General features: G+C 54.0%; 1 protein-coding gene across 2 annotated transcripts in view; it reads left to right on the top strand.

Annotated features, from left to right (window-relative positions):
- The window catches only part of ZFHX3 (zinc finger homeobox 3), a 125,534-nt gene that overhangs the window by 37,324 nt on the left and 66,395 nt on the right, over positions 1-21,815 (top strand). For both annotated transcript variants that reach the window (XM_050978892.1, XM_030227512.2), the window contains exons 2-3: positions 3,983-6,720; positions 8,554-9,050. In XM_050978892.1, coding sequence (XP_050834849.1) covers positions 4,029-6,720; positions 8,554-9,050 — 3,189 coding nt within the window. In that variant the 5' untranslated portion in view covers positions 3,983-4,028. The remainder of the gene's footprint in view (positions 1-3,982; positions 6,721-8,553; positions 9,051-21,815) is intronic.

Here is a 21,815-nt window from a genome sequence, read left to right on the forward strand (position 1 = left end):
AGTTGAGTCGGCTGCTCACCTTTGGTATGTCCATCCCTAGTTTTCAGGCTGGAGCAAGGGTCATCAAGTGCCATTGCTGAGACAGGAGCTTCTTGGCCAGCCTGGATGCCACACTCGCCAGGCATTGTCCTTCTGAGGACGCTGCAGAAGGCCAGGCTGAGCGTGAGGAGGGGTGTGGGCAGAGTGTCTGAGCCTGCCCTTAGTGCTGTGCTGTCCTTCTCCTCCCCCACCTCTGTCCTTTTTGGCTTTCCTGAGCCCCTGGTACCCTGGAGCTGAGTGAGGACCTGAGCACTTCCCTGTGCCATGCAGCTGGGCAGGGGGGAGGGCAGCCTGCAGGGACAGGCAGCCAGGTAATGGCTGTGGCTGTAATGCATCTGCCTGTATCTTCTCACTGTCCTCAGCGCCCTCTTTTCCATGGTGCCATGTGGGTCATTAGCTGAGGGAACAGTTTCTCACTGTCGCTTTCTCCTTTTGTTTTCCTCCTTCCTCATTGCTTCTAGTCTTGGTTTACTGCCAAACAGCCTCTTGTGAAAGGGCCGCCTAATTAACCCTGTGCTAATTAACAATTTAAAATTACACAGCACGGCTGTTCATATTTAATTCTCGGGAAGCCTGGGCAACAGCAGGAGCCCCCTCCTCCCTCCCGCTCCATCCCTGCTGCCCGCACTGCTTGCCAGTGTCCCCAGGGGAGGAAGCAGCCTGGTGCCGCAGGCTGGGGGTGCCCAGGAGCCCCAGCTTGCCAGGAGCTGCAGGGTGCTGCTGTAGGACCAGCCACTCCGTGGTGGAAGCATTGCTGCAAACGGAGTGTCTGTCCCTTTGGGGATGGGGCTGGGAGGAGGTGGCAGGGGGACGCAGTGAGCGACTCCACGTGTGTTGTGCACGGCATGGCTGCCAGCTGCCAGGCCTGGTTGGTAGGAATGTGGCAGACATGTGTGGCACACAGTGTTGTGCTGTCACCTGCACCTGCCCTACCAGCTCCGTTCTGGGCCACGTCGTGCCGTGTTGGCTCCAAGGGGCTGTGAGATGGTGCTGTGGGGAAGGGCCAGCGGCTGGGACGGGCCGTGGGCCAGAGGCAGGGTGAGCGGGGCAGTGGTGGGATGCGAGGCTGAAGGAGGGAGCAGGAGAGCCCTTCTTTGCCACTGGGCCAATGTGAGAGCACAGTGTCTCTGGCACTCAGGCTGTTCTCCCTGTAGCTGGAGTTCATTGATTTTACGGGAAACCATGTTTACAGACAGAGTGCTGATCGACCTGACGAGTTGACTTCTGCCTCCTTAAGTAAGAACTACCTTTTCTTATTGACTGGCTGATAAACAGAGCAGAGAGGGCGACAGGGGGAGCGAATGGGAGGTGTGGAGCACACCACTGTCTGTCCATCTGAGCTCTCACACTGTCTGTCCCCACACAGGTGGCCTAGGGGCATTTCGGGGTGATGGAAGACACGGGGCCCAATAGTGGACTAATAACTGCATTGAGCTCCTGCTTAGAGGCTGGTTTGCTACAGTAAGGAAATTGCTGTTTTCAGTTTGAACAGATGATTCCTGCAGCTTCTGCGTGAATAGAAACAAATATTTTAATGCCTTAGGAACAGCTCTGATGGTGACTGAACCATCAGAAGAGCTTGGGCTTGTGCAGGGGCTTGGGCTGGCCATTTTGGCTCTGGGATTTTCCACATGTCCTGCAAGGACTCCTCTGTGTTGAGGAAAGGGAGACGAGAGAGATTCCTTTGGCATAGCCCATCTTGAGCTGGTTAACTTGGAGTGAGTGGGGGAGAGCTGTTAAAGCAAGCCAAGGCAGAAAAGCCCACCAATTAATTGGAGCGTGCGGGTCTGCCTGGCTGGGCCGGGCCGGCAGAGAGATTGGCTTTCCTGTCAATAAACAAGTCCCCAGTGCAGCATCAAAGCTGCAGTCCTTTATCAATCGCAGCCTCCCCTTCCCGCATGTTCCTGTAACTTACCAAGCATTTATTACATTGATTTTCCAATCAGGCTGTTAACCCTCCCGCCCCTCCAGCCCTGCTAACCCTTCTGGCCTGGCTGTCAGTCAGGCACCTCCTGCCAGTCAGGAGCCCTTGATGGCAGAGCTGCCGTGACCCTGGCTGTGCCTCCCCTGGCCGTGTGTCCGGGCTGTGCTGGCCCGCGCCGTGGTCCAGGTCGGAACGATTTGGGAGGGTGTGGTCACTCCACGCTGTGCCTTGAACTTCGCATAGATATTCCTAAAACTTCACTTGGTAAAAGTACAAGGCTTATGGAGTTTCATTTTCCTCATTTCCCCTGAATAAATCTGTTTTGGTTTAATTTGGATTGCAGTTGCCAGTGCAGAAGTAGCCCTGAAAAGGAGAGAGTAGGCGTGTTGTGGGAAGGTGAATGTGCAGCCTCAACACAGAAGGATCTGGGATCAGTGATCCAGGGAGGGAGCTGGTGCAGTAGGAGCTGTTATATGGCTGGAGCATATTTTAGGCTAGGGGAACAAAACTGGCTGACTAAACTCAGAGCCTTTTGGCAGCAGGATACTGCTTTCCCTACTTTTTCTGCTCAGTGCATCAGATTAGTGTTGCCGCTGAGCAAATCCCTGATTATTCCCAGTGCAGCTCTAGAGGCAGCTATGTATGGCAGAGAATCCAGGGAAGGGGAGACTGGAAGTGCTGTGGAGTAATGTTGTGTGTGTTCACATTGGGTGGTGAACACACACAACATGCACCTGTGTGTCCTTCTGCAGGCATCCTTGTACATGGGCTTTGGTAGTATGACTTTGCCTTCAGTGGTAGTTGTAAATGCTTTTTCTTCGAGCTTCACTGGAAGTCAAACGTAAAGAGAAAGTACTAACACAATAGAGAAATCAGCAGAAGTGTGGATGGCTTTGTGTAGTAAAGAAAAATAAACTGGGAGATAGTGAAACCAGAAAAAAAGTGTTGATTGTCACTCTGTTTTCTTTTGCTTGAACTAATTCAGGTAGTTCACATGGGGCTGCTGTGGCACATCATTGGCTTTGCAGGTGGTCAAACCTCTGGCAGGTTTCTAGTTCTCTTCACACTTTCTGCATGAGCTGAAGAGGGCTCCATTAGGATTGCAGTATTGGAGTCGTTGGCCAGATGCAGCAGAAAGGGTTACAATGACAGGGGTCCCTGGGTGTCGGCCATGGTCAGTAGCCCAGGCCCACTGACTGCCTGGCAGCTGGTGGGAATCCTCCAGTCACACTGATTTTGGTGGGATGGAGGTGGTGGGAAGAGTGTCCTCCTCTTCCAGGACCTGCACCCACCGTTTGTCTCCAGGGGTGAGAGGAAGCAATTCATGCGCAGAGGCTGTGCCCTGCAGGACCTCTGGGAGTTTCCTGGAGCATGGTGGGCTGGCCACTCTCCAGTCCCCAGGATGCTCCCTTGTCAGGTCTGGAATTTCCTGTTTGGTTTCTCTCCTGACATCTCTCTGTTTAAGCTCTGTCCAGACCAGAGCAGTTATGCCTCCTGTGCTCGCTGAGCACTGTTGCTCTGGCTCACATGGCCTCCCATTGAGGTGCATGTGTGGTAGCAATGGGTCTGCGTTTCCCAGCAGAAGGGTGACACCCAGAAAAACAGCATCTGCCTTAGGGGGAGCCAGAGAATACCAGAGCTGTAGAGCCGCAGGACTGTTTTGTTGTCATATCTTGTTTCTGTCGCAAGCTTTCCCGTGGTGTTTTGTTTTCTGAAGACCCAGGGCCTTGGGGGTCACTGTGCAGGTCCTACAATCTTCCTGCCGGCTCCCTTTAGGAGAGGCGTTAAGCAGGTTTTTGCCACTTTCCAGGCCCCTTCAGTTTTCCTGTTGCGTTGCTGCTGCCAAGGTGTTTCCATTGCTCATTCCCAGCAGTGCCTTGCCCAAGGCTGGGAAGGCTGTCTGTCCCTGGAGCCCCCACTTTGGTCCTGAGAAGCGGGGTCAGCAGCGCTTGCGGCGGTGGCAGGGTCCTTACAGGAGCACCCAGACTCACCTGCCTCTCTCTTCTGTCCCATCCGCAGGTCGGAGCCGTAGCGGGTGCAATGAGCGCTCCGTGCCGGCCCTGCCATGGAAGGCTGTGACTCGCCCGTCATCCCCGGGAAGGACAATGGGTGCGGCATTCCTCAGCACCAGCAATGGACTGATCTCAACAGCGCGCACCTCCCTGACCCGGCCGGCAGCATGGAGCAGCCCGCGGCGGAGAGCTGCAGCCCCCTGGACAGCCTGAGGGTCCCCTTCCCCGAGCGCGTCCCCGAGAGCAGCGCGGCGGGCGCCGAGCCCGCGGGCAAGGAGGTGAGCTGCGGGCAGTGCGCGGCCTCCTTCGCCGGCCTGCAGAGCTACATGGAGCACCGCTGTGCCGGCGCCCGCCCGCCCCCGCCGCTGCGGGGGGAGAGCGGGAGCGACAGCAGCGAGGACGGCGAGGAGGAGAGCGACGTGGAGAACCTGGCCGGCGAGATCGTCTACCAGCCCGACGGCTCAGCCTACATCGTGGAGAGCCTCAGCCAGCTGGTGCAAAGCGGGGGTGCCGGCGGCAGCGGGACTCTCCCCTCGCTGCTCCCGAACTCTCTGCCCAAGCAGGGAGATCCCTCTGCTGCCGCTCCCGTCTACCCACAGATCATCAACACTTTCCACATAGCCTCATCCTTCGGGAAGTGGTTTGAGGGCTCAGACCAGACCTTCCCGAATACCTCAGCCCTGGCGGGCATCAGCCCCGTCCTGCACAGCTTCCGCGTCTTCGATGTGCGACACAAAAGCAACAAGGATTACCTGAACAGCGACGGTTCTGCCAAAAGCTCCTGCGTATCCAAAGATGTTCCCAACAATGTGGACCTGTCCAAATTCGATGGCTTTGTGCTCTATGGGAAGAGGAAGCCCATCCTGATGTGTTTCTTGTGCAAGCTCTCCTTTGGGTATGTCCGCTCGTTCGTGACCCATGCCGTGCACGACCACCGAATGACTCTGAGTGAGGAGGAGCGGAAAATTCTTAGCAATAAGAACATCTCCGCTATCATCCAAGGGATAGGCAAAGACAAGGAACCCCTTGTCAGCTTTCTGGAACCAAAAAACAAAACCTTTCAGCACCCTCTCGTTTCCGCAGCTAACCTCATAGGCCCTGGACACAGTTTTTATGGTAAATTCAGTGGCATTTGCATGGAAGGTGAGCAGGCCCTCCAGGCCGGGGCGGCCGGTGGAGCTGAGCCGCCGCCGGCAGCGGGTGTCCTGGCCCCCAGTGCACTCCTCAACCTGGGTGGGCTGACCAGCTCGGCTCTGAAGACTCCCATTACCTCAGTCCCCCTGGGCCCACTGGCTTCCAGTCCCACCAAATCCTCAGAGGGGAAGGACCCTGGGGTGGCAGGGGGAGAGAAACAAGAGGGGGATGACCAGGACAGCCTCTCAGAAAAGGTGGAGCCAGCCGAGGAGGTGGAAGAGGAGGAGGAGGAGGATGTGGAAGAGGAGGAGGAGGAAGAGGAAGAGGAGGAAGAGGAAGAAGATGAGGATGATGAGGGTTGCAAAGGACTGTTTCCAAACGAGTTGGAGGATGAACTGGAGGACCGGCCCCAGGAGGATGTTGGGGCTGTGGCAGGCAGTGGCAGCAGCAAAAAGGACCTTGCTCTCTCAAACCAAAGCATTTCTAACTCTCCCTTAATGCCTAACGTGCTCCAGACCTTGTCACGGGGCACGGCTTCTACTAGTTCTAATTCTGCTTCTTCCTTTGTCTTTGATGGTGCAAACAGGAGGAATCACTTAAGCTTTAACAATGAGGGCGGCGGAGCCAGTGTGGCCGAGGGCAGCAGGAGGCTGGACTTCATCGATGAAAGTGCCAATAAAGACAATGCCACAGCACCAGAACCAAATGAGAGTGCGGAGGGCGAGGACGGGAGCTACATCTCCCATCACCAGCACGCTGGCCCCCTCTGTGAACTTGGGGGTGGGGAGTGCCCCTCGGGGAGCGGCGTGGAGTGCCCGAAGTGCGACACGGTCCTGGGCTCCTCGCGGTCGCTGGGCGGCCACATGACTATGATGCATTCTCGCAACTCATGTAAGACACTCAAGTGTCCCAAGTGCAATTGGCACTACAAGTACCAGCAGACGCTTGAGGCGCACATGAAGGAGAAACATCCTGAGCCGGGTGGCTCCTGCGTCTACTGCAAGAGCGGGCAGCCGCACCCACGGCTGGCGCGGGGCGAGAGCTACACCTGTGGTTACAAGCCCTTCCGCTGCGAGGTCTGTAACTACTCCACAACTACCAAAGGCAACCTCAGTATTCATATGCAGTCCGACAAGCATCTCAACAACATGCAGAACCTACAGAACGGAGGGGGAGAGCAAGTGTTCAGCCACACCGCAGGGGCAGCGGCGGCAGCAGCTGCTGCCGCGGCCGCCGCCGCCGCCAACATCGGGAGCACCTGTGGGGCTCCCTCCCCCACCAAACCAAAAACCAAACCTACGTGGCGGTGCGAGGTGTGCGACTATGAGACCAACGTAGCTAGGAACCTTCGGATTCACATGACCAGTGAGAAGCACATGCACAATATGATGTTGCTTCAGCAGAACATGTCCCAGATGCAGCATAACCGGCACCTAGGCCTCGGCAGCCTGCCGTCCCCCGCCGAGGCCGAGCTCTACCAGTACTACCTGGCACAGAACATGAACCTTCCCAACCTGAAGATGGACAGCACTTCCTCAGATGCACAGTTCATGATGGGGGGGTTCCAGCTTGATCCCACCAACCCCATGGCAACGATGGCTCCATCTCTAGGTGAGGCTGAAGGGGTTTCACCATGTTCATGTGAGAGACCCAGCAAAGGCAGCCCAGGAGCTCCCTTTGTGTGGCGGTCAAGCATGGAGGCTGCGCAGTGCAGATTTCTCATCTCTGTTCACCCAGAGCAGTTTTTTCTCATCTCGTGGCTTTTCTAGTACGATTTCCAAGAGTTTTCCTAGGGATTTAATGGAACAGCAGACATGGGTTACGGATGCCATGGTGCTGAATGTTCTTCCTCGTTGTGGAAAGCATCCTAACTACAGTGTTTCCTGAGAACTTCTCCTGGGCTGGCTGAGGAGTGGGAGTAGTTTAGTGGGTAGCTTTGAGAGAAGGTGCAGTGACCTGCTGGCACTCCCAAAGGCAGGTGTGTTTGTTCGGGGTAGGTTTGTTCCACGCTGTGTTGCCTTGAGAAGACAAGGTGAGCAGGTTTGAGAGGCGTGGAAGGGGTGATGTTCCCCTGCTGCCAGGGATAGATGGGATTGGAGGCTTTTGAGGCTCAGAGCCCCTCACTACTGAAGCATGGGGCAGTTATAAAAAGTTGGAAGTGTTTTAACTGATGCTCCTCAAGTAGATGACAGGGCCTTGGATGTCCATGATCTGCCTGGAGAGCAGTTTGTGAGCTGTGCACTTGATGGTTGCAAGTCTCACATGGAGGGTTGCAGAGGGAGGCCCTGCCTGTGTTAATAAGCACTTGACACCAGGTTGGCCCTTTTGGCTCAGATACACACGCCATGAGTTTTTTGAGAAGTGAAGCAGATCTTTCCTATTCTTACACTTTGGTCCAAAACTGAGCATTAATAATTCAAAAGAGTCTGCTTTTGGGTTTTTCTTGCATGGTGAGTTCAGGAGAGAGTGTCTTAAAGAGTGCTTGCTTCTCAGCAAATAAGTTGCAACATAGGAAATGAAGAGTTAATCAAAAAGATGTTTTTTCCTTAAGTGAGGAATTGTTGACCTGGTTCCTTTCTTAGGATTGTTAAGGTGAGCTGTGACATCAAATCAAGGTAAAATACTAAAAAGCTGTATAAAGAGCATAAATGTTTTAAACACAGAAAAGGAGAGCAAAGTGGCACAGGAGTCCTGTTTTGTCTCTGGGCTTGTTCGGAGTTTCTCCATACCTCAGGTGCTCTGGTGTGAGTAGGAGCCTGTTGTGCTCAGTAGCTGTGAGTGTTTTAGTTGCTGTCTTTACCTTGTCAAAACTGTTTTTAGAAGATTCTTCACCAATTTGAACGCTTGGACAAGAGATGATAGTGCAGGAGTGGCACTTCTCAGGTTGTTTCTGTCTGTGCCATGTCCTACACTGTTGCCAGCTTGTGACAGCAGTGCGGTGACCTCTCCGTGAGGTGGCCATCCCCTGGGCTTGTGACTGTTGACCTTTGTTTTTATGTGGTAGGGGCTGTGCTTAGCTACTGCATGAGGTAGCATTTGCTTCTCCAGGGAGGCAAGAAAAAACAGAATGAAGTGTTATTGCTGTTCATGAAATAGCCACAGAAAGTTTCAGTGTGGTGCTATGGAATTCTTCTTCCTCTCAATGTCTGTAGGGTTTTTCTTGCCACCATTGGTGGGCAGAGGGCTGGATGATCCTTGAGCAAGAGGGTAGCAAGGGTGATTGTAGTCTGTTCTCAGTCTTCTGTGTAGTAAGGTTTTTCTTCAGCTCTGGTGCAGCCCATCAGGACACAGGAGTGGGCGAAGGGAGACACACAGCTGTGTGTGGTCTCACTGTGTGCTTGTGGGTACACGGGTGGCACTTGGGAGCAGCTCGTGTTCTCCTCAGTGTTTAGCTTCTGGAATTCAGCCTTTCTGACCTCTTCTTCCTCTCTTTTCTTGGTGCAGTGGGCGGCGAGATCCCTCTGGACATGCGGTTGGGTGGTGGACAGCTGGTGTCCGAGGAGCTCATGAACTTGGGTGAAAGTTTCACACAGACAAATGACCCGTCGCTGAAGCTCTTCCAGTGCGCTGTGTGCAACAAGTTCACTACAGATAACCTGGACATGCTGGGCCTCCACATGAACGTGGAGCGAAGCCTCCCCGAGGACGAGTGGAAGGCGGTGATGGGGGACTCGTACCAGTGCAAGCTGTGCCGCTACAACACGCAGCTCAAGGCCAACTTCCAGCTCCACTGTAAGACGGACAAGCATGTGCAGAAGTACCAGCTGGTGGCACATATCAAGGAGGGGGGCAAAGCCAACGAGTGGAGGCTCAAGTGCGTGGCCATTGGGAACCCAGTCCATCTGAAATGCAACGCCTGTGACTACTACACCAACAGCCTGGAGAAGCTGCGTCTGCACACCGTGAACTCGAGGCACGAGGCCAGCCTGAAGCTCTATAAGGTAAGGCTTGGCTTTGCTTCATCTTCTTTCATTTTCCAAGGAGAATCTGAGTTGAACCACAGTGCATTGTGACCCTTTGGAGATGAGCTGCCGAGAGCTCTGCACTGGCCCCCAATCTCACGGCGTGCTGCAGCTCTTCAGCCCGTGTTCTGTTGGCAGCTGTGGTTGTCCAGGCTGCAGGGCACTAGTTGTTCACACCACAGTGCTTTAGAGGGGCTTGTGTGTCTTATGGCGCTGCAACTGTGATACTCTGCACAGAAATTGAACACTCCCTGTTAGAAAAGTTGTGCAAGGTGGCGTTTGCCTGTGTTTTGCTGGCCCTTTCCCATGGAGTTTGTCACTTTGTGTCACTGGAAGGCTTTCAGAGTGGTCAGCGGGCGGGTGGCGGGCCCGTGGCTGCAGTGCTGCTGTGCTCTGTGCTCGTCAGGGCTGGGATCTGTGAGCAAAGACAGAAGAAGTGCTGGGTGCTGGAGGGGAGGGGGCTGGCAGAGCGTGGCCCTGCACCTCGGAGGCATTGCGTGTTCCCATCCACGGCGCTGCTTGACTGTCACTCCCATCTTGTTGTCTTTTCCTCCCACCCTCCTCATTCTGTGCTGTCTTTATAGCCATTATAACCATCTTCTCTTTCCTGTCTCGTTGGTCTGGTCCCCAGCCCCCTCCCCTTGCTGGCCGAGCCCTGTGGGCTGTAACCCAAGAGGAGCTCCGGATACAGTAAATAGTCCTTTCACTCGTGCAGCAGAATTGCTCCAGACGTTTCTATTGATTTTCACTGGACTTAAAGCTTCACCTTTTTCTCTAATCATCCCATAATAGCTTTAGTATGAACAATCAGGTACGAATTGCCATAAATCTCAGCAGCCGCATCCCCTCCATTCACACGTGCTCTCCCACTCATTGTCTGCTCATTCCTCACAGGATTTTTGTAGTTTCTGTCCTCATCCTTTTCTTCCTGCTTTCCCCCAGATGTGCTGAGGTTTCTTTATATACACACAGAGTGTACCTTGCACTTTTTAATTGTTTCTTTGAAAACTTTTCTTTATGTAATGGAATTTAAGAGTTGATATTGAGCTCTGTAATACCCACCCACTTCACAGTGTAGACACATTTTCAGAACTCCTGGATTTTTCCTAGGAATTACCAGTTCCAGCCAATTCAGGGAGGAAGGTTATAACCAGGGGCATCATATAAGGTTTACCTTGAGCTGTGGTTGTTGGACCTACCTGGCATTGGTGGGAGCTGCTCAGAGCAGGGTTGTGTTTCTCTGAGCTCATTGCTGAGGCCAGGATGGCTGTGACAGCGATTGTTCCATCTGGAGCTGGGATCAGCCTCACCCATCAGGGTCTGGCTCTGGAAATGATGGGGTCTGCACACACCCCTCTGCTCTCTGGCATGCGGGAGGCCTGAGAGAGTTACACACCTGGGAACCTGGGGGCAGCAGAGTGCCCATGGCACTTCAAGAGCCAGCTGAGGGAACTGAATCTCCTCTGTGGAGGTCAGTTTGGGGTACAAGAAAGTTGTTTGAAAGCTGTATTAGGATTTTCTTTTTTACACATAATGTTGCTCTTTTAAGCATATGTTACAAAGGTTTAAAGTTTTCTTTATCCGGGTATCCAGGCCCTTCATCCGCAGCGGGTTCCAGTGGGGAAAAACAGTTGAGGCACTAGAATTCTCTCACTGAGGGGAAAGAAAAGGGGAGGAAAAGAAAAAAAAATCCCACCGGTGTTGGGGGACAGGCATAGGTTCTTGTAATAAAGGTTGCTAGGGTGTTTTCCTTGGGCAGGCACAGAGGAACTGTCAGTTCTCAGGTTTGTGAGAGGCTGGGCAGTCTCAGTGCTGCTGCAGCCCTGTGTTGCCTCTGACACAAGAGCAGTGAAACACCAGCTGATGCATTCCTTCGGAATGCTCCATGTATTGGCCTTCAGGTATGGCGGGATAAAGCTTGGAGCAGAGGTTGGTGGATGGCTGGATTCACCAGTCTTGCTTCAGCATGACTGGAATCAGGGACTGATTTAATGGAAAAGCCTCTCTGGATGAGGCATGGATCAGACAACTGCACCAGGGCTCTCGGGCCTTGGAGCAGCTGTAATGCCATGTCTGCTGATAACTGAAGGGATGCAGTGGCACTGGGGGGAGTTCACAGAATGGTTTCTCTTCTCTCAGGCCTTGGTGTGGTCTGCAGTAAATTGAGATTGATTGGATGTTATTTTTCCTCTTGCTAATGTAATCCATTAGCCTGGCACATGCATAATCAGTTTAGAGCACAGTTAACTGGATGTAATCGAGTTCTTCCCTGCCTGCTGGAGAAAATCCTCTCCAGATGCTGCTGGGTGAGAGCACACACTGGGCTTATCACACACAATCCTCCTTATTCTGCTGCTTTTGCCATTTTTTTCCTAAATCACATGTTATTGGCTGCTTGCATTGCCCAAGTGCCACTTCTGTCAGTGTTACTTGCTGCCAGAAAATGTGATCTGGAGACACTGTCAGGCCATAGTCGGGTGAACCTTTTAGTCTTCTCCTGCAGCACTCCCAGTGCCAGGGAGAAGGTCTGGTCTTCTGCTGCCATCTTCATCCTGCACATCGCAATAGCTTCTGCCAGGCCTCTTCTCTGTCAGGGCTAAGGGAGGGGAATGCCAAAAAACTGGAAGGGTCTGGAAACCTTCCCTTCATTGTTGTGTACTCCCAGCTCCTTGCTGTCCCCCTGAAATTCTGTGACTAAAGTGGAGATGCTGTGGTTTATCTGGCACTTGCTGGGGGCAGGTGGTGCCTGTGCTGTGACTGCTGAGCACCTTGGGTGGCCCAGGGGGTTTCTGTCCTGAGCAGCTCCCTGCAAGGCAAGAGCACCACTGTCAGTGCATGGCATCACATTTTGGGATGGATGTTCTGGCTTGAGGCGGGTGATGGGTTTGGAGACCCTGCCTGCCGTGGCTGGGACATGGTGTGGCCTGGGTGACAGGGGGGCTGTGAGCAGAGGCAAGGCTGTCTCCTCGTGGCCGCAGAGCGGAGCGTTCCTCACATCTGGAAGAGGTTGGGCATGAGCTCCCAGTATCTCCTGCACAGGTGGAGTTTCCAGAAGGAATTAATCTGCTTGAGAGAGAGCCAGGTTTGGACATTTCCTACAACTTCCTGACAATCTCTAGTTCAGAATGTGCAGCTCAGAAGAAGTTCAAACAAAGAACTACTGAAGAAACACACTGCTGGCCAGCCTGCCAGCAAGTGCCTTCAATGAGTTCATTCAGTGTCTTCCTTTTCACTGTTTCCAAGTGCTGAGTTCACTTTTTGAGGGAATAGGGAGTCTGGAGGAGAGGGTTTGGGTTATGTGGTGCCATGCACAGAGGCTCTTTGTTCGCTAGAGATGCAGAGTGTGCAGGAAAATTACTCTTTAATATCTGTGCTTGTGGTGGTAGTGGTGATGAAACCGTGGAGCTGTGCTGACTCGGGCAGAAGCAGATCTGACCTGTGGGGAGGGGAGGAGATGTTCAGCTGTACACCCAGCAGAAGGCCTCAGTTCCACCACGGAGCAGCATTGTCCCATCATGCCTCTCCCACTGGGGCTTCTGTCTCCTTTGCTGGCCACAGGAAGATTCTCAAAGACACTTGTTGGAAAAATCCCCAAGAAGTTTTAATGCCAGAGGATGCGTGGAATATTGTATGAGACGTAGTTACAGAATGATGATGATGATCATGTATTCAAATTCAATGTCCTTCCATAAGAGGACAAGGCAAAGAGTACCTTCTGTAATGGTAGCTAACTTTGAAGTTAAAATTAAGTGAAAATGGGTGAGCTGCTGTTGGATACAATAAAGGATGTGATGTGTGTGGGTCACAGAGGAGTTACTAAAAAGCACCTTAGGTTAAACATAACAACCCCTGAGAAAACAGAGCAGGGGGAACCTGGTCAGAGTCCCCAGAGAGCCCAGGGTGGTCAAATAGGAAAGTATTTCATCTGGAGGTAGGGCAAGAAAAGAAGGCCCACAGGGAGGGGGAGGAGGAGAGCATTCTTCTCATGTGTTCAAACGCAGAACTGAAAGGTACCTGTGCATGGAGGATAAATCCTGAAGGGTGGTCTCATGTGGAGGAGCCATGAAGGAAGAAGTCCCTGGCTTGGCAGGACTCTGCTCTGGGAGCTCTGGAGGAGCCCACGGGAGGGGCAGAGGCTCCTGGCAGTAGTGTGGGGCAGAAACTGTAACAGAAGAGGACCCCTAGGTGCAGTACCTTTGGTCCTGTTGGGAGTGACAGGTATCTGATACAAAAAGCTCTCCGGATCAGTTTAACCCTTTGAGACCCGTCCTCCATGGGCTGCACGTTCCTCTGAGTGACAGATTTCTCCCTGGCACTAAAAGATGTCTCTACCTTCCTTTAGGTATTGAATACCAAAGTCTGTTAGTACAGGATCACAGAACTTTTCCTTTCTCTGCGCTGCTTTTTGAAAGGATTGGAATCAGAACTGCTGAGAGCACACAGTGTTGCTTGCTCTATGTTTTATTTATGGGCCTCTGTCACTTAGGTTTTCCTTTCAAGTTTTCCAGTAAGTGCTGAGCCATGTGCAGCCAGCAGCTTAGTAAAGAAACCACCCTGTAAAAGCAACGTAAATAACAAAGGAGTGAGAGTGCAGCTGGAGCAGGAGCCCTGGTCACAGCAGGAACCAGGAGTGCCCCAGAACATGGAGCTAAAAACCCTCGGTCAAACAGGGTTTAGAAGTTAAAATATTTGTGAGAATGGGCTACAAAACCCAGCTAAACCAACCAAACACAAGGGAAAAAAATACCCAAACAGAAGAACACCTTGTCAAGCTTTATCCTAATCTATATAAGCTCAGCTTTTCCTGGCTTCTGTAGCAGCCTGTGGGCAGAGCAGCAGGAGCGGGTCTTGGCTCTCCCTGTTCACAGAGAGCTGTGGATTGTCAGGGGGAGAGGTTCAGCACAGGGTGGGGAGTGTCTTACAAAGCTGTTCTCAGCCTGTGTCATCTCAAAACCAGGTGTCATCATGTTGGATGGAGGGTCAGTGTGCATCTGACCCTTTCCCATGCATGATGCCAGTTCTGTCTGTGTTTATGGTTCATTCTTTTATCCTGGTAGTTTTGGAACATGGGGACGAATATTTAAATGTCCAAGCAGGAATTTTTCCCATGTGAGGTGATGCTTCTTGTTGGGATGTTCTGGGAGAGGACAGAGTGGTTCTGGGCACAGCTTTGGTGCTGACAGGCTCTGGCAGACCTTGCCGTGGTGGTACCAGCTGCCAGTGAGCCACTGTCCCTCCCACGCTGCTGTCACTGCTCTGCAGGGGACAGCGTGGAGGGAGAGGTGCTGGTCCAGATCCTGCCTGCAGCTTCAGCTGTGCCACGGGAGGCTCCAGGCAGGAGACCTGAGAAGATGCTTGTCCAGGACAGGTCATGGGCCTGTTTGTTGTGGCCTTATCCAGCTGGTTCTGCAGTCTTTTCCCAGTATGGTTTGCCAGGATCTTATTCACAGCATGTCTGTCAAAGTCTTCCCCCAGCCTGCAGACACCCAACACGGGCAGTTGAAGACGAGCTGGTAGGCCTGGAACAAACCAGATGTAGGAGTGCAGGAGCAAGGAGGCCGAGGAGCTGGTGGGAGGCAGTTTGGTGTGAGGCTGAAGCAGGCGGGTGGCACTGGAGGCAGGGTGCAGAGCCTGTGCCAGGGAGCTGTGCTCCACTAGTTCCCCTGAGGATCCCGTGCTCCCTCTGGGCCGTGGTGTTTCTCTTTGCAGAGTTGTTCAGGAAACCTCCCGGTCAGACCATTGCCCAGACTCCTGGGCAGTCACACTCCCAAGGCCAGAGACTTTCACTGCGGGGACCAAAGCTCCTCCAGTGGTGGCTCCAGTGACCCAGTGGGTCCAGTATGACTCCCCACACCTCCCTCACCCAGTCAGACCAGGTTTCCTCACCAGTTCCACCCCAGGTTTCCCGTGGCACAGCCTCACATGTCTCATCCCATAAAGCCATTTATTCCTGGTGTAGTGACAGAGGAACTGAGCTGGTGCCCCTGAGGAGGGACCCCCAACAAAAGAGCACCTGGGCTTTCCTACCCTCACAGGTCTCCAGGTCTCCAGTTCCTGCCCCTCTCTTCCTGCCCACCCAGCTTGCTGGTGGTACTGGACTCCCATCTCCTTGGTACTCCGAGAGGTTGGCATCTCCCAGTTCCTGCTGTGTTTCCCAGTGTCCATTCACCTGGCTGGTGTCACCCATGTCTGTGCCCTTTGTTATCCCAAAGGCTGGCAGGCTGGCCTCCTGTCCTGGGCTGGAACCCAGAGCTCAACAAGCATTTCAGTCTGTGTCTTGGGTCCAGCTGCCTGCACTGGCTGGATTCCTCAACACAGGTGATACACCTCCAAGGCCTCAGAATGCTCCTAGCTCCTTTTCTGGTTGGGCAGGGCCAGGTTTTCTGGGCCTTGGGTACCAGCCCTGGCCAAGGCCCAGTTCTGCAGCTTAGGCTCACTGGCAACGACCTCATTAAATAAAGGATGGGCATTGATGAGCATCCATCTCTGGCAGGGGCTGGTTTGAAGGAAGGGGCCCACCAGGTGCCTTCCCTAACCTGTTCTTTGTGACCTGGCAGGCACCGCTGGTTTCTGCTTGGCTGTGTTGGTGCACTGGGCTGCAGGACACGTGTTGTCCTTCTCTGGCTGTAACAGAACTGTTCCTAAAGAAACTGTTGCAGCAAAGTCCCCAGAATTGCTATGGAAGCAGCATGGAAGGTTCTGTGTTTGCTATCTCACAGGGAATTCATTAAATTACAATAAATAATGTATGCATGGTACATAACTTAATACCATAATGGGCTTTTTCCCCTTCTTGCCAGTCGTAAAAATCTTGCTCCTGCACTGTGACGTGGGCAGCCAGGTTCTGCAAGTCAAATTAGGCAATAAAGTTGCACTCGTGCAACAGGTTCTGTGGAAGTTGAGCCTTGGGGTAGGGTTGGGCAGGCTCTGGGGGGCCCGGCTGCAGCTGTTGGGAGATCCTTGGTTCCAGGTAGCTTTGGCAGAGAGGCAAGGCTGGTGCCTGCAGCCCAGGGTGCGGGGCAGAGCCCAGCATGCTCCCCCCAGCATCCCTCTTGTTCTGCTTTGGACAGGGGCATCCCTGCAGCTGGCCATGGAACCGTCAGTGCACTGCAGCTACTCCCACAGTCCCGCTCTCCTCTTTGTCCTGGAGATCCCCTCGGGATTTTTCTGTTCTGCTGAGCTGGCCATGGCTGCTGTGTCCCCTGGCTGTTTGAGCCTGCTGTGACCCCCGTGTCAGCCCTGGGCTCACAGGCCAGGGAGGTGGGGAGCTGGTTGCAGCAGACAGGGATGTTCTGATGTAATTGAGGAGGATATAAATGCCTGACTTGTATCCCTGCCTGTCATGTCTGAACAGACCTGCAGAATGTGCTCAGGCCGATGGACATTCCCGTTTGGGTTCCACCACACAGATGTACCAGGTGGGGTTCTCTGACCCAGTTATAGCCTCTCAGCTGCCCCGTGGCCTCTGGGCTGTCTGGTGCCCCTCATTTGGGCAGTACAGCCCCATCTCACCCACTCTGCTCCTCCCTGTGCTCAGGGAAGGATGGATACAAAGAGAATCACCTGGGGAAGTTTCAGGCAGCAGTAACAAAGCCTGTCTCCACAGAGGGGAGGCTAATTACACAGCTAATTAATCCAACAGATGTCACTTTAAATGCCTGTTTCTTTGTGATTCTGTTGCACACATCATGCTGGTTAAACAGACTTCATGGACCCCGTTCAAAATGCCTGTGCAGGCTGCTGGGAGCTGCCAGGGAGACCCCAGGGTGTCCTGTTCCACAGGGAGGAGCAGGACCAGGCAGCCTGGGCTGGGCTGCTCTGTGCACAGACTGCACGTGGGGGAAATGCCATGTAATGGCTCTGCTGAGTTGAAAACTCTGAAGGAGCAGCTGTGAGGATCGAAGGGATTGTTTACATTCTTGCTGCGAGTACAGGGCTGAAGCAGAGGGGACCTCCTCCCACCACAGGGCTGGGGGCGAGGCAGAGGGGACCCCATCCTGCCTCATCAGCTCTGCTTGGCATGAGGAAGAGAGTTTGGAAACCTGAGCTGCTCTGGTGAGGTCAGCAGTTCACACTCAAGGCAGTGGAGGGCACAAAGTGCTGTCTTGTCTGTCTGAGGTGAATGTGGTCTGTCTGGATCTTGCAGCATTGGGAGGGCTCCCTGCTCTGCCTCTTCAGGGGAGAGGCAAAATGAACATTTCTTCAAAGTTTTAAGTGAGTCTTTGCTGATGAGGGCAGAGCGTGGCGTGAGGGCCCTGCAGAAGAAGGCAGCAGTTCCATATCCTGGTGTGGAGCTGGTGCTGTGTGCTGACAGGCAGTGCTCACTGTGGGACAGCTCTTGTTAGCCTCTCTGAGACTCCCCCTGTTCAGCTGGGGGAGCGGGGACAGCCGTGGCAGCACAGTGGTGTCAGTGCAGGGGCTCCCCCAGTGGGTGTTGCGGTGTGGTTCTGCAGGCTGGTACCATCTGGGCAGGGTGTGAACGTGTGTCCTCCCTCACCTGAGGCTGGCCCTGCTGTGGCCAGGGGCCGTCACGCTTCCTGGGCACGTCCCCATGGAAAACTGGGCTTGGGAAACGTCCCGTGGTCTGTGGGTGCTGCCTCGCCCTGTTGTTCTACTTGGATCCTAGAGGATCCCTGCATCTCGCTGAGCAGATTCCTTCTGGACACAGTGGACTCGTGGCTGCAGCCCTTGTCTGCAGCATGGGACCAGGGCCCCCAGCTGTGTGCTTAGGGGGAGCTGCTGGAATGGAAATGCAGCCCCAGCGCTCTGGAAATGCCCCATGAGAGAGCGCTGGAGGCAGTGCTTGAGCTGCCTGGTACAGCTGCGGGGGAAGAGCATCTTCCTGGGGTCTCAGCATCCTCGGTGAGTCGCAGTTGGCGGCTTGATTCAGTGTAATGGATGTGTGCTCATTTCCCACAGCTGATGAGGATTATATCAGCTTGGTTTAACAGTCTCATTTGCTGCTCCCAGTGCACACTTGTTTTAATGCGTTTCAGTTAATGAGGTAGAAGAGAGAATGAGGTGTTACTGTTTATGTACAGACAGCGAGGCTGTGCCGAGGGCTCTGGAGCCCGGCAGTCCCTGCCCAGTGCTCTCCAAGGGACAGCATTAGCTGGCATTTATAGAAAATTTATTGGCTGCGGTTTATCCAGGTAAAATTTCTCCCAGTGGTGCACATTTCTCTCTCCTGCCTACCTTATGCTTTATTGCAAGCTACAAGACGTGTTGCCAGCAGCCTGTCCACAGACAGGGGATGTCAGCGGGCTGAGGGGCTGGTGCTGATTATCACAAAACACCCCAGCATGTTTGATGTGAGCAAAGCTGCTGCCATCTACCTGGGGTAAAAAGTTCTTGTGTGCCCCGAGGGGGTTTATGGCTGGGACACTCCGTGCTTTCATTGTTCTACTGCTGTGGTACTGTCAGGGCTGTGCAGAGCCAGGCACTGGGTGAGTCGGTTCCTTCAGCAGTGCCCTCAGAGTGCCTACCTGCCGTGTCCCCTCCAGAGGAGGTGTGCTGTGCCCAGGTGTGGAAACGGACACCAGTGCCCTGACCTGTGTGACTCTGCCTTCCTGAGGAACTGGTTATCCTTGTGCTGATGGTGATTATGTGCCGTGGGATGGGCTGGAGTCAGAGTGGCATCCCATATCCCCAGCCCGTGCCTGGTGCCAGGGAATGGTTGAGGCCAGTGCCTCTGTGCTGGCTGAGGTCCAGGCTGGCACCAGGGCTGACAGCAGCCAGAGGCCGTGAGTGCGGTGCTGCTTTGAAGGTGAAGCTGCTGTTGGTTTAAGCGGGAATTAAACAATTACCGTGTCTTAGTTCTCCCCACCTCCGGTGGATTGACTCTATAAATTGTCAGCCTGTTGACATTTTAATGTGAATTATGTCATATGGTATCCCCTTTGATTTCAGCACGCCTTAGTTTGTAAATACACGAGCCTCTCAAAGGGCTGTGGTTAGCGCACACGCAGAGGCCCCGGGGGTTTTGGTGGGGAAGGAGAGCAGCGCTCGCTCTGTGCCTGGCACGGCTCTCGCTGGGCTCGCGGGGCTGCGCGCTCCCTCAGCCTGGCACCCTGGGCGCTGTGAGCTCCCCGGCTCCCCCCGTGCCGGGTGTGCCCGCTGCCCTGCCAGGTGTGCCCGCTGTCCTGCCGGCTGTGCCCGCTGGCCTGCCGGCTGTGCCCGCTGCCCTGCCAGGTGTGCCTGCTGGCCTGCCGGCTGTGCCCGCTGCCCTGCCGGGTGTGCCCGCTGCCCTGCCGGCTGTGCCCCGCTGCCCTGCCAGGTGTGCCCGCTGCCCTGTGCCGGGTGCACCTATTGCCCTGCCGGCTGTGCCCGCTGTCCTGCCAGGAGTGCCCGCTGCCCTGCCGGCTGTGCCCCCTGCCCTGCCGGCTGTGCCCGCTGCCCTGCCAGGTGTGCCCGCTGCCCTGCCGGCTGTGCCCGCTGCCCTGCCAGGTGTGCCCGCTGCCCTGCCGGCTGTGCCCGCTGCCCTGCCAGGTGTGCCCGCTGCCCTGCCGGCTGTGCCCGCTGCCCTGCCGGCTGTGCCCGCTGCCCTGCCGGCTGTGCCCGCTGCCCTGCCAGGTGTGCCCGCTGCCCTGCCGGCTGTGCCCGCTGCCCTGCCGGCTGTGCCCGCTGCCCTGCCAGGTGTGCCCTCTGCCCTGCCCTGCGTGGGGTAAGAGCTGCCTGCCTCAGCGTGGGGCTTCTCCTGGGCCCATGGCTGGTCAGCTCCTCCGGCCAGCTGCAGCAGCTGTGTCTGTCCTCTGCTCTGGCTCCTGCTGGGTCTCCCCATATCCCTGTCCATCTAGTCCCCAGTCTGTGCTGCAGAGAAACTCCTAATCCAGCAGGTCCTGGTCATTTGGGTCAGCATTCCGTTATGTTCTTTGAAAACTGGCCCAGAGAGTTGTTGTAGTCTTCACATGGAGGGACTTTAGGCACGGTCAGCAGAAGAACAGGGAGCTCTGCTGGGGTGAACCCTTCTGCCTTCAGGTGAGACTCACCTCCTTCCTCTCCAGCACAAAGCCAGAGGGTGTCAGTTTGAGAATTCTGATTTCCTTCACTTCGCCCCCCACATTAGTGGGGCTGTTGTGTAACCTGGGGTTAGTGCAGGTGTGTCACATTAGGGCCACACTTGTACTCTTGGGGGTGTCTGCAGGGTGCACGTGCTGTGGTACCTACTGCTGAGCCCAGCAGCTGCCCCTGGGAGGAGACACAGAGGAAGGACAGTGCCTGGCGTTGGCTTTTCACCACTAGCAGCAGTGCTGGAAAGGCACCAGGTGCTGGCAGTCCCTCAGAGAAGGGACCTGCTGTCCCAGAGCAGGTTTTCAAGCATGCTGTTACCATAGGTGGGAGAGGTTTAAAGGCTTTGGAGTCCTGCAAATGATGTTTTCATGTCATGGGGTCTGTGTTACAGACACCTCTGGCTGCCTGTGAGTGTTTTTCATGGTCCCACAAAGCAGGAACTTTGCATTTATCATCTTCACACCTCCTTGGCTCTGACTTATCTGGATTTTCCAGTGCATGCCCACCTAGGTCTATCGAAGTGTCTGACTCTGGGCTGTGCAGGAGGATTATCCAGACATGAAACCTGCAGACTGACCTTCTGCTAGCATATGGTAACCATAAGCAGGTATTTTTGCAGACAAGTTAATCCCATGTGGTCATAGAAATGAGAATTTTGGGGCAGCTGGAATAACACCTGCAATTTCATAAACAGAGTTTAGAGATCTGTTATCTCCTCACACCTTTCTGTGAGTGGATGCTGCTCCCAAAAGAAGGTTTTGTTGCTTCTGTTTAATTTTTGAATTGCAGTGGTCAGTCCACCCTCCTAATGCTGAGTGTTTGTCATTTAGCCCTTGTGTGTCTCTGCAGACTGCCCACTGGGATTGCAGAGCCAGAACAGCTAAAACCAGTAGATAGTGGGCCCAGTTTTTCCCAGGGGTTTCTGTACCTGTGAAGGCAAATGCCAGTGGATGCAGATACACAGGAGCAAAGAGAGCACCAAAGAGCAGAGCCATTTATCATCTCGGGTTTGCTCTGTTTGCCTCAGTGTGCTTCTGCACTCTCAGTGTTTTCCCTTGCTGTAGTCTGTCTTGGAGAGAATAGCTGTAACTAATGTCAGAGCTATTCTGTTCTCTCCTAGATCCCTCTGCAGAGCTGTACTACAGTTGGATGAGATTTTAGATACACACAGGAAATACAGAGCAACAAACCCAACTGTTCATAGGCTGCAAACTGCTTGGTGGCAGTATGGAATCCATGAGCCAGAGCTGTGTTGCTGTGGGTCACTGGTGTGTCCTTCCTGGTGGAAACCAGGTGGGCTGGGAGCTATCACATGCCCAAGGACTGGAGGGATCTCCCAGTTAAATTTGGAGGAGGCTGTGTTTGAAGGCTTCTCCTCCCCAAGAGCTTGGTGGCTTTCCTTACAGAGTGGTTGCTCAGGGTTGTGGGGCAAGGAGCAATTGCATAGTGTCCATTGAGTCATGGAGCCCTCACAACCTTGTAGAACATAGCAAGTTGCAGGTTGCCCTAATTCAGCCCTTTGTGTGCAGACATTATTTTGGTTCTTAATTATAAGTAGTTCCGTACATATTTTTCCAGCAGGATTCTTGCCTCATTCTGTGAGTAATTATTCCATTTCTTTTTATCTTCCTCTTTCATTACATTGCCCCAGGCTTTGTCTAATAAAATCCAAAGCTTTCACTGAATGAAGAATTATTTATTTTCTCACGGGCATTTCCGTGGTGCTTGTGTTCT

Source organism: Serinus canaria, chromosome 11 (assembly GCF_022539315.1).
Source record: "Serinus canaria isolate serCan28SL12 chromosome 11, serCan2020, whole genome shotgun sequence".
In the NCBI taxonomy this organism is placed as follows: Eukaryota; Metazoa; Chordata; class Aves; order Passeriformes; family Fringillidae; genus Serinus; species Serinus canaria.